Source organism: Danio rerio, chromosome 5, assembly GCF_052040795.2.
Source record: "Danio rerio strain M-AB ecotype USA chromosome 5, GRCz13ab, whole genome shotgun sequence".
NCBI classification, from domain to species: domain Eukaryota; kingdom Metazoa; phylum Chordata; class Actinopteri; order Cypriniformes; family Danionidae; genus Danio; species Danio rerio.
Window position 1 is genome coordinate 7,742,112 of NC_141025.1, and position 12,889 is coordinate 7,755,000.

General features: G+C 38.2%; 4 protein-coding genes across 12 annotated transcripts in view; 3 read left to right on the forward strand and 1 right to left on the reverse strand.

The window, feature by feature from the left end:
- smad4b (SMAD family member 4b) overlaps positions 1-12,889 on the forward strand; it is a 724,234-nt gene that overhangs the window by 58,092 nt on the left and 653,253 nt on the right. The gene's annotated exons all lie outside the window — the stretch shown is intronic.
- stpg2 (sperm-tail PG-rich repeat containing 2) overlaps positions 6,707-12,889 on the forward strand; it is a 66,508-nt gene continuing 60,325 nt past the window's right edge. For 5 of the 8 annotated variants that reach the window (XR_015490573.1, XR_015490574.1, NM_001077347.2 and 2 more), the window contains 1 exon segment: positions 6,739-6,958. Coding sequence is in view for 4 of the 8 variants with exons in the window: in NM_001077347.2 (NP_001070815.2) it covers positions 6,853-6,958 (106 nt within the window). In the remaining 4 variants the exon portion in view is untranslated. 8 annotated transcript variants of the gene reach the window in all.
- Positions 8,475-12,622, forward strand: unm_sa33528 (un-named sa33528). The gene is given in 2 exon segments (NM_001386778.1): positions 8,475-8,640; positions 11,290-12,622. Coding segments are annotated over 2 exon segments (1,314 nt in total). The 5' UTR covers positions 8,475-8,518; the 3' UTR covers positions 12,482-12,622.
- Positions 12,713-12,889, reverse strand: part of LOC147843829 (uncharacterized) — a 6,445-nt gene continuing 6,268 nt past the window's right edge. The window contains exon 4 of the mRNA XM_087253006.1: positions 12,713-12,889. This exon is cut by the window's right edge and continues 638 nt beyond it. The gene's annotated coding sequence lies outside the window, so the exon portion shown is untranslated.

Genomic DNA, 12,889 nt, shown 5'->3' on the forward strand with positions numbered 1-12,889 from the left:
TTTAGCCTATTGACACCTCTCACATGGAGAATAAAGTCACATGAATTGCTTAGTTTTTCACAGACTTCAACAGAGTGAAAATCTTGATGGTTCTGTCGGTCTCGTCTATCAAATCTGTCCTTTATTTTGTATTTTCTTTTGGATTCCCCTGCTGAAAAATCCAGCTTAAACCAGCCTAGGCTGGTTGGCTGGTTTTAGAGAGGTTTTGGCCATTTCCAGGCAGGTTTCCAACCATTTCCAGCCTGGTCTTAGCTGGTCAGGCTGGAAAATGACCAGCTAAATCCAGCTAAAACCAGCTTGACCAGCCTGGTTTAAGCTGGTCAAGCTAATTTTGGCTGGTCATCTCCCAGCCTGACCAACTAAGACCAGGCTGGAAATGGCTGGAAACTAGCCTGGAAAAGGCCAAAACCCCTCTAAAACCAGCCTTGTCGACCAGCTAAAACCAGCCAACCAGCCTAGGCTGGATTAAGCTGTTTTTTCAGTAGGGTCAGGTCAGGCGATTGGCTGGGCCATTCTACAGCTTGACTTTTTGTCTCTGAAAGCCTCTGAGGGTTTCCTTGGCTGTGTTTTGGATCATGGTCTTGCTGAAACGTCCACCCTGGTTTCATCTTTATCCTCCTGCTAATGTAGTTGTTGAACTGAAGCAGCTGATATTCATTTACACTAAGGAAGGGCAGAGGGTTGCTGAAGAACTACTGAGAGATTTCAGCTGCTGTCTGGGCTTTCACTGCGTTTCTACACCTCCCTATCTTCATGTGTTCAATACTTTTTCCATGCTTCATTTCATTTCACACATTACTTCATTTGTAAAGTAATTTGATTTGTTTTGCAAATATAGATTTCTTTGGTTGTTACCAAACAATTTCAAGTCAACGGCACCCTTAGAAATATGTTTTCTGAGAAAAATGGTGACATGTTCAATACTTATCTTCCCTACTGTATGTTCGTTGATGCCTTGTCATCAGCCAGTACCTTCTTGATGACTGATTTTGTAATTTGTGGCTGTGGATCATAAAACCAGTCTGATGTTGAGTCAAAATTATCGATTTTTATTTCATGTCGTCATAATAATCAATACTATCTGGATGCAGCTTTTATGATGCAACCTGAGATTACATCGCTCAGTAATGCAATGTCAGACCCAATGCACTTGAACTAGTGACGTCACTGTGAGGGGTAGGGTTAGGGATGGGGTTAGGTGAGGGCATTAAAAAGCATTGAATACATCTCAGATTGCGTCTGCACCGAGTCTGCATTCAGACCCCTCTCCATAATAATTAGAATATTGAGTAAAGATCATTTTTAATTAAATTTTGATTTCACACAGACTTTTAATAAGTTTACTTGCTTTAAAGGTCCTGCGAAGTCCTTTGAAATGTGTGTTTTTTATTCAATGTTTCACATAATTTCTGGAAAATGAACAAAGGGCGGGACTTAGAGTAGCTCCCCTTCTCTTATTATCAGCCAATAGAATTTCGTGTTTATCACAGCTCTGCCAGTGAGAGTGGTTGAGCTCTACTGTATGATATAATTTCCTTTTTTTAGTATATTAAAATGAGACTTTTTATTTGTAATATGTAATGGAGGCCAGCTAGTAGGTGCTGTGCAGGTAAACCTCACTCCTCTGACCTCTAAAGGTGCTCTAGTGACAGATTCTAGAGGCCATCGTGTTTAGCCTCCCTGGTAGAACACCCGACTTCCATGTGGAAGGTTGCCGGGTCGAGACCAGCTTGGAGCGGGTTGGGTGGCGTAGGACCAGCAGGGTTACATTGGTGCCGTGACCCGGATGGGAGTGAGGTTAAAGCCTAGTTCACACTACAGGATTTTAAGCCTGATTTGAGCCTGATTTGGAAGTTAACGAGCTCGCCGACGGATCGGGCTGTGATCGGAAAGAAATCTGCGGGTGCACGGCGCTCGCCAGTCTTGATGTGTGAACTACTGAATAACGCATCAACGAGGCTCGCTAACGCGTCTCCAACACCTCGCAGACGGAAATCCAATATCTAGCATGCTGAATATTTCGGAGCAGTCGGCCGACTCAACCCCACGTGTGGTCAGATGGAGTGACGAGCTGCAGCCAATGAGAGAGCATATCAGCATGAGCTGAATGCCTGTGTGCTCAGGAGCTCAACAGAAACATCTGTGATTGGTCAGAATGGGCATCGATGCACTCGCTTCATTCTGCGTTAACACAGACACGAGAGTAGGATATATTAAAATTAAAAATAGAATTCTGTAACTATTAGAATTCTGACTGTTCTCATATAAACGTCATATTGTCACAACATATTTACATTCAAAGCTATTATTGAGATATTAAAATTAAGCTTTGAATGTCTGGCATCATATTTAATGACACCATTACCCTAAAATTAATATCTTTTTTGGTAATACAGCCTATAAATATGTAGTTAAGATACTAGAACACGCAAAGGTCTTGGACTCGCTTTCATTTTTACTTTCAAACAGGAGCTGTTTCACGGCACAAATTGTTTTGAAAGATATCTGAAGTAAATTGATGTTTTTGCCATCAGAAAGTTTTATGTTAGCAGGAAGTTTCTAGGCAAAAAATATGCACACACATTTAAAGTCACAGCAAAGAGTATCAGACATGCATGCAGTCGTTTTGACCAATATGGTAATTAAAGTTAGAAATGCTCAGTTCTTTAATGTTTTTTAATAATAATCATTAAAAAATTTTTTTAGAAAGAAACACTGATATTTAGAAAACATCATGGGGTCAGATTCGTTAGTTTTATTTCAAAGAGTTATAAAATTACAAAAATAAAAAAATAAAAACCGTGCAGATGAGCGATTAATCCGCTGATGCATTAGCTGATTTGACCATGTTTTTAAATGCTTCCTTGAAAGCCTGAAATGCTGTCAGTGATTTAATCAGCACACAAGCAGCCAATAGTGTTCAGTGTTCTTACGACTCCTCCCTCAAATTTTCTTTGACTCTGGTTGGTAGCTTGAATGAGCAGTTGGGGAACGAGTTGTTGTCAGATCATGTAGTGTGTGACCCCCCTCTTGTGGATCATTCACGTAGTGTCGCGTAGTGTGAACACCACAACGATTAAAAGACACAAAATCAAGTCATGTAGTGTGAACAGCACAGCGATCTGCCGATGTTTAAAATCCTGTAGTGTGAACTAGGCTTCAGGGGGTGAGTGTAATGGAGGCCAGCTAGTAGGTGCTGTGCAGGTAAACCTCACTCCTCTGACCTCTAATGGTGCTCTAGCGACAAATACTAGAGGCCATGGTCTATAACCTCCTTGGAAGAGCACCCAGCTCCCATGTGAAAGGTCGCCGGTTCGGGACCAGCTTGGAGTGGGTTGGGTGGCATAGGACCAGCGGGGTTACAAATAGACATTGCTAAGAACACAATTTGCTTTTTAATGATGACTTTCTCAATATTTAGAATTTTCTGAATGCTCAGGTTCCAGATTTTCAAACCATTTTTGAAATTTGCTTATTAATTCTGCTTTCAGGAGTTATATAAATATAAATTTGCAAACAGTTACACTTAGTTTGTGGTCCAGCGTTACATTTGCTGAATTTTTGACCACATTTAACATTAGAATACCAGATACTAAGAAATAATCCAGTAAGCAGTGTGTGTGTGTGTGTGTGTGTGTGTGTGTGTGTGTGTGTGTGTGTGTGTGTGTGTGCGTGCGTGCGTGCGTGCGTGCGTGCGTGCGTGTGTGTGTGTGTGTGTGTGTGTTTAAAATAAGTCTAAAAGACATCTAAACTAACACAGCTTAGCTAAAACAAAGTTAAATGCGAACATCTAATGAATGTCTAGCCCAAATACACATGACTACACATAAGAACTCTTGTCTAATTTGCTTATTTGCTAGCTTGTCTAAATCTGGGCTCTTCATGGACATCTATTAGATTTTCGGACAACACAAATGTAGCCTTGTTTTAGTCATGCCATCTATGTTTAGACGTTTAATAGACACAAAATTGCTTGGTATACATGACACTAATGCATGAAGCTTGTTTACTTCAGAAGGAAACGAATGACAATTATTATCAGGACAAATAAATACAACTTAATAAGAAATACAGCATGTATGGTTTTGTTTTTATTTTATTTTTTTTCTGTTGTTTGTTTGTTTGTTTTAAATGTGAATTGTGTGGTGGTTAAACCTGCTACTGACAATACAACTAAATCATATACTATACTATATTAGGTACACCTGTCCAACTGCTTGTTAGCGCAAATTTCATAATCAGCCAATTACATGGCAGCAACTCAATGCATTTAGGCATGTAGACATGGTCAAGACGATCTGCTGCAGTTCAAACCGAGCATCAGAATGGGGAAGAAAGATGAAGTAACTTTGAACGTGGCATGTTTGTTGGTGCCAGACGGGCTGGTCTGAGTATTTCAGAAACTGCTGATCTACTGGGATTTACACGCACAACCATCTCTAGGGTTTATAGAGAATGGTCCAAAAAAGAGAAAATATTCAGTGAGCGGCAGTTCTGTGGGCGCAAATGCCTTGTTGATACCAGAGGTCAGAGGAGAATGGCCAGACTGCTTCCAGCTGATATAGAGGAAACAGTAACTCAAATAACCACTCGATACAACTGAGGTGTGCAGAAGAGCATCTCTGAACACACAACACGTCCAACCTTGAGGCAGATGGGCTACAGCAGCAGAAGACCACACCGGTTGCCACTCCTGTCAGCTAAGAACAGGAAACTGAGGCTACAATTCACACAGGCTCACCAAAACTGGATAATAGAAGATTGGAGAAACGTTGCCTGGTCTGATGAGTCTCAATTTCTGCTGTGACATTCAGATGGTAGAGTCAGAACTTGGCAACAACAACATGAAAGCATGGATCCACCCTGCCTTGCATCAATGGTTCAGGCTGGTGGTGGTGGTGTAATGTTGTGGGGGATATTTTATTGGCACATTTTGGGTCCATTAGTACCAATTGAGCATCGTGTCAACGCCACAGTCTACCTGAGTATTGTTGCTGACCATGTCCATCCCTTTATGAACACAGTGTACCCATCTTCTGATGGCCACTTCCAGCAGGATAACGCACCATGTCATAAAGCGTGAATCATCTCAGCCTGGTTTCTTGAACATGACAATAGCCCCTTTCACACAGTGATACCGGTAAATATCCGGAAAATTTACGGAACGACTTTACCGGTATATTCAAAAAAGCGCTGTTCACACAGGCGAGGACGTTACGGAAATTTTCCGGAAAAGAGCATTCACACATCCATTCCAAAATACCGGTAAATTCTGACATCATTCACCACAAATGAGCTTTAAACGGCTGCGCTTGTATTTGTAAACATTTGACTAAATTACAAACTCTTTTGATGATCAATATTGTGAACAACTTTCGCAGGATCACTTTCGCATGTCGAGATCATAATATGTGTGTGTGCTGGCGCTCACAGGCTGTTTCATGGGCACACGCAAAGCTTGAAGGTAAACAAACAACGGCTTATCATAAGCATCTTATCGATGATTATTTGCACAGTTGGCATTAAGAAGAACATATAAACGTGATCTGACTAACTTCTAGCAGCTAAATGCGTCTGGAAAAATATTCAAAGGCTTTTATTCTCACAAACCGCGCGGACGTAAATGCGTCTGACTGTTGTGATTGGCTAAAGCAGACGTCTCACGTCAGCACGTTCTAGACGTGCACGCGCTTATTACGGCAATCTTCCTTCTGCGTTCACACAGCGCAGCATTCCGGCAAATTGCCGGTAATGTTACAACTTCTCTTTCCGGAAAATAGCCAGAACGAATTTACCGGTAAGGACCTGTTCACACATACAACCTTTCCGGAAAATTGCCGGTAATTTTCCGGAAAGGTCTGTATGTGTGAAAGGGGCTAATGAGTTCACTGTACTCAAAAGGCCTCAGCAGTCACAAGATCTCAATTCAATAGAGCACCTTTGGAATGTGGTGGAACGGGAGATTGGCATCATGGATGTGCAGCCCACAAATCTGCAGCTCTCATGTCAATATGGAGCAAAATCTCTGAGGAATATTTTCAGTACCTTACTGAATGTATGCCACAAAGCAATAAGGCAGTTCTGAAGGCAAAAGGAGATCCAACCAGATACTAGTAAGGCGTACCTAATAAAGTGGCCGGTGAGTGTGTGTATGTCATAATTTAAATTTCATATATACTTAGACTAAAGAATACACATAAAAGACTTTGATAATACTTGTTAGTTGCAATTTATCAATGAAATTAATTTACTGATTGTTCTGTTTAACATAAATGATTTTAATTAATTAAGCTGTTTTTTTCAGTTTAAATTTGGTCTGTTTTTTAACTTGTTTACTTAAAATATAAAAATAATACTAACAATGGGCTACTTAAGTATTATTATTTTAATAATTTTAACAAAAAAAACAATGCTGCTTGATTTGTTTAAAATGAACAAATGCCTGTTGCTGTGTTGAGTGAAGTTGGATATGAAGTATTAACTTTAAACGTTTTCTTTTTACATTAGTTTTACCGTAGACTGTATACAAATGTGAATGTAAACATAGAAGTGTAAAGTAATTTAGTTTACACACATACTTACACAGTTTTGTCAGTAGTGTTTCCAGGCAACGAGTTAACTCATGAATATTCGGTAAGTTAAAAATGTTTGGGATGTGTAGGTAGGAAGCAACGTCTACATTTACTAATTAATATTCATGAGTATCACTCGTAATTGGCGTCCAGGCAACGCGGCGACGCGCTCCAGATACAGGAGTTTGTGTGAAGTGGACAAAAGTGCCGCTTCACTGCTCTCACGATGATACATTAGTTAATTAAAGCATTTTTACAATTATAAATAATTAATATAAACATGTATGATCGAGCTCCGAGGTTCACACAGCTGACACTAAGCAGCACTACGTCTGAAATTGGACCAGGAACTTATAATATCAACAGATCTCTCGGCGGGGACAGAGGTAAGATTCGACATTTAAAAGTCATATTTAAAACCTGAGGCTAGTTTTAAACCTCACCATGAAGCACAAAGACACTATTGGGACGCATTAAGGGGGTTTTCATAGGTCCTTTGCTTTTTGTCGACAAGGATGTACGTATGTCACCCGTGTAAGTGTAATTCTTTTTTGGGGGACACGGAATTTCTAAGGTTTTAATTTTATCTATTAGAGAGAGCATCATGGTGACTCAGTGGTTAGCACTGTCATCTCACATCAGGTTGCTGGTATGAGTACTGGCTGGGTCAGTTGACAATTCTGTGTGGAGTTTGCATGTCCTTTTTTATTGTAATATTTACAAACATAGTACAAGAGAATAAATCTCACAACAGTTAGGAACATAATAAAACTAAATAACAAAAAAATGAAATAAATTATTTCAGTTATTTAAAGTATAAACATGCCAAGGGTAGAAAAATAAATAGGTAAGATAATAATAATAAAAACTTATTCAATCAATTGAAATTTAAATAATGCCTCGTATGTTTTTTTTTAGCTTTTTTGTTTTTTATGTTACATAATGTAGTATCATATTGTTTAATCTCCTTTATAAAATGAACACAATTTGGTTTAGCTTTGGCCTATTTCTTGACATGTTTATGGTATTTTCCGAGTAATATTATTAGTTGTATAAGAGAACATGTTTTTGAATCAATTCTATCTTGTGCAAAAGCAAATATGGCATCATATAACCCAATTTGTATTAGTGTACCAAATGTCCTTGAAATAAAGTTAGAAACATCAATCCAAAATAATCTTGAGTATAAACATTAAAAAACAGATAAGAAACAGATTCTTTAATAATACCACAAAAATCGCAAAAGTTTTCTCTATCAATTCCAAACCGTTCAAATAATTATTTTACAGGATAAATTCTGTGTAAAATTTTAAATGATACCTGTCTTACTTTATTACTTATAAAAAATGTATTTGTTAGTAACCAAACTTTTTTTTTACTCAATGTTTCCAAATTTTGATGACCAGAAGACTGTTGATGATGGTATTTGATTCTTTTATAATACATTTCTAATATATCTATTACTACATTTATCTTTAACAATGTTAAAATCACCAATATATAAAACAACATCACTTGTCTTTGGCTGTTGGTCCACACTGCATATTGAATTACGCAACAGTGATACGTTATTTGGTATTGCATCAAAAATAACAGCAGAGTCTTTTGGTTTTACAGGAACTTTAAATGTTTTAAGGAATTCAGAGTATGACAAAATCAATCCAAGTTCTTCAAGTAATTGACTGGAGTTTGCATGTCCTTTTTTTCTGGGTAGATTTTTTTATTTTTTTATTTTTTTTATTATTATTATACGAAAATGAGAATATACAATCATAGTATGTTAACAAGAAATTGAAGAGACAAAAAGAACAACATTTTTGGAAAAAGAAACAACAACAGATTGCATGTCCTCCCCGTGTTGGCGTGGGGAGTCGTTACGTCACGATTCTGTTTCCGGGTCCAAGCCTCTGTCTGGAGCGCTAGCTGAATGTCCGTGTGTTTTCAGTATGCCGCAGTGCTGTGTTCCTTGTTGTTTGAACCGATCGGAGTCAAAACAATTGAAGAAGTTGTCATTCTACCGATTTCCGTGCGATGAGAAACAGAAGAGGAAATGGCTGCAGTCGATAAGGTAAGTTATGTTTTTAAATAAGCAAACAAAAAACGGCACCAAGTTGTTGCTAACGCTAACGTTAGCACCCTGGTATCAACTAAGTACATGATGAACTTACGTAATAAAAATAGCATTTTAAGTGAATCATTTAACATAATTACTTAGATCTTTTAATGAGTAAAGTATCTTAATTATTGCAAATGTAGGTCAAAATATATACCAGATCTATTGTGTTTTTGTAATCCATGCTAATACATAAGCAAATTGAATCTCATTTTTGTTGTACATATTGGGGTAATACTTTTCAGTATAGAGGTAAAGTTGGTTTTATATTCGCACATTCGTTCATTTAGAAGTCCCTATATTGTTTACCATGTTACTTGAAATATTCGATTGGAATTAGCATGCAAGTATGACTTCAAAACAACATTAACACTGTATATTTGACTTTGAACAATGTTGTACTTTGATATTAATTTGCTGCATATATGATTTCCCTAATTAGAATTGGCAAATAATACTTTTCTGAAATTATACTATTAAGGAGAATGTCTGAATATCCGAATATAAAACCAACGTTACCTCTATCTTTTCAGTAACAGTACATGATGAATAATAGTATACTAATTTGCAAACTAACTTGAACATTATTTTATTATAATCTAATGATGTGGTAAGTGTTAATCATGAAGTAACTTTAACTACAGCATGTGTTCATGTTTAAGTAAAGGCTATATTAATTAGTGGTTATTACAATAGTATGTTTTTTTTCCCAGTTATGGGTTGCAGCTAAAAGAGCATCCGCTGCGTAAAACATGCTATAAGTTGGCGATTCTATCTGGTGTGGCGATCCCAGAATAATAAAGGAACTAAGCCGATGTTTGTTAATGTATTACCTAACATTTTAGTTTAAGCTAAATGTAACCTACATGAACTCATGACTTGTAAACTCACATTAGTGGATTAGTGCATGCCTTAACCAAGCGGCAGCCTCCCGCTCTCCCTCAGGAAGCCAATACGGAAGTAACTAAAACTGCAATTTATCCGAAATTCCGCTAGTCCTGGCCGCTCCTGGCTCCAAAACAGAGCAAATTTCAATTGAGCCCACTGTTAGAATGGCCAACTTTACAGCAGAAAAAAGGTGTTTACAGCCTGGAACAAAAAAGATTTTGGTTAATACAGATAATATTACCCTTCATGACAACTGTGAGGGGGTGAATTTTTTTATAACTCATCCGTTTCCTTTATATTAAGTTTGTATAATTAAGGGAGTGGCCACTTGAGTGACAGCTTGGTCTCGTTGGTCGCCGTCACGTCACCTCAGCTGAATCCTGCAGATTAGCCACTGAACTCGGCATATTTATCGTATTTCTGTGTTGTTTTATGTGGCTTTACACACTCAACTGCCTTTTGGACTTGATTCATACAATTATTAGATGGCAAGCAATGCTGAGTGCACTTAATTGTGCTCACAAACCATTCACGTGGCCTCCGTTTCCCATGTGAGTAAAGTTATATACTTATATACCATCTCTATACATGTATTGTAATCATGCTTATTTATCTGCATACTACTAATTATTAATAACAACCTGTACATATATTCATATATTGTAACATATACACTTGTAATCATGTTTATTTATCTGCACTCTACTGATTATTGATAGCAACCTGCACATATATTCATATATTGTAAATCTGCTCATAGCTTATCCAACCTGTATATAATTTTGATAGAACATCCATCTGTAAATATCACCATAGTTTTTCTATAACTGCACTTTATAACTTATTCCTGTATCCTGCACTTGCTGCTATTGCACTGCTGGTTAGACCTAAACTGCATTTCGTTGCATTGTACTTGTACATGTGTAATGACAATAAAGTTGAATCTAATCTAATCTATTTGTTTTATTTAAGATCATTTATCGTTTATATTTATATTTAGAGCTGTAATGCACTCCAGAATCTGACGAATTGATCAGCTGTAGGCTCTAGAACAGTCATCTGAAGCGTTGTCATACAGTGTTATGCTGGATTTCATCAATAGTCTTACATTAACTAACACAGACTATATCTGAAAAGTTTGGAAGTAATTCGCGTTTTCCTCCTGTTGAAAAACGTCATAAGAACAATGTTTGGTGGCTCAGTGTATTACAGCAGTGTTTTTAAAAGACTAAACACTTTATTGATATAGTATACAACCAAGCACAAGTGGTCAGAATACAAACGAGTCACAGGTGATAAAGTATTAAGCGTTCTCCCAAAGTAAAGTGTGTCTGAACCAGGTCCAAGCTAAATGCTAGCAGGTGTCTGTAGCTCCGCTCACTCTCCGCCTCTTTGCCCTTGTTTGGTATCCCGCCGTGGGTGTGATGACACACGAACAAAATGGCGACGGTTGGCCGCGCCTACTTGTGGCTTCTTTTGCGCTCTTTAGAAACCTATGGGTGACGTCACGGTTACTACGTCCATATATTGTACAGTCTATGGCCTTAACTCATTACTTCATAATGAAGTAAAGTTTAGTTTACATATTACATTTAATGTGTTACAGTTATTGTAAAATGTTATAGCCAACCCATGTTGGCTCGCAATTAAAATGAAAAGAGTACCCCAAAAAAGATTATAATCATTTAATAATTAAGTGAATTTGTTTTTTTACAGGCGCAAAAACTTCTACCCAAACTGTAACTCAAGGGTCTGCAGCTGGCATTTCCCCAATGGCAAAGCCGCTGGGCCTTCAAGATTTGCTTGGAATGAGGGAAAAGTTTTCCAGTTCCCCGACCCGCAGAGCCATACCTCTAAAAAGAGGGAACAGTCACCACCAGTGGATTCAATTGCTGATCGACAGCGCACCAAAGAGATGGCAACACAGACCCCTAGTACTGTAGTACTTCAAGTAGAGAATGACATCTTGAAGAAAGAGAATGAGATGTTGAGAAAACAATTGGAGAAACAAAAACAAACATTTTCTTTCAATCAGATTTCATCAAATTCGGCCAGAGTGCAGTATTTTACTGGATTGCCTGATTCCGCCACTGTTTTCTTTTTGGAAGCATTACTTAATAAATTTGAACTGCAGCACCACTCTGATTGGACTGTCAAATGTATGCCACTAATTGATCAGCTGCTGATGACCCTGATGAAACTGAGGCTTAACTGTGGCCACACAGACCTGGCAACAAGGTTTAATTGTAGCACAGCCACAGTAACGAACATATGTACCACCATTGTTAGCGCACTGTATGAGATTTTATATGTTGGCTTTCTTGAGGGCAACATCCCCTCCAAAGAAGAAAATCAAACATCACTGCCTGACTGTTTCCGGCCCTTTCCCAACTGTAGATTAGTGCTTGACTGCACTGAGGTTGCAGTTTGTAACACTGAGAGACTAGATGAACAGTGTCAGCTGTACAGTCAATATAAGAGAAGGACCACACTAAAGGCTCTTATTGGTGTATCACCCAATGGAGTAATTACATTTTCCAGTGACCTGTATGGAGGCAGTGCTTCAGACAAAGAAATAACAGCTGACTGTGGACTTCTCCAATACCTTAAACCAGGTGACATGGTAATGGCAGACAAGGACTTCACAATTCGTGAAATTTTGCCAAAGGGAGTGTCACTGAAAACCCTATCTATCCTGGTCAATGGACAGTTTACTCAAGAGGAAGCAAACAATAACATGCTTATATCCAGTGCTCGGATACATGTGGTGCGTTCCATCCAGAGACTGAAATTGTTTTCTATTTTGGACCATGTACCATACCAATTCAGAAAGAACATCAATAAGATACTCAAAGTATGTGTGTGTCTTACAAATATGCAAACGCCAATTCTCAATGACATTCAATGAACCAATCATGTAAAGACTAAATTAAGACGAGTCTTCACTGAGGCCAGCTTCCAGCCTCCACCGCGGTGACTGCAGCTCTGCACAAGACTTTTGGCCAGTGGAGAAATTAAAATGGTCGTGCCGAACTGAGTCTGGTTCTCTCAAGGTTTTTTTTTTCTTCACTCTCCTATCGGTGAAGTTTTTTTTCCCTCTCCGCTGTCGCCACTGGCTTGCATGGTTCAGAATCTGAAAAGCTACACATCGATGAATTTGCTCTTCAGTGTTTGAACTCTCAGTAATGACTTCAAACCACACTGAACTGAGCTAAACTGAACTGAACTTAAACACTAAAAACTGAACTACACTGTTCCAATAACTATGATCATTTATGTGGAGCTGCTTTGACACAATCTACATTGTAAAAGCGCT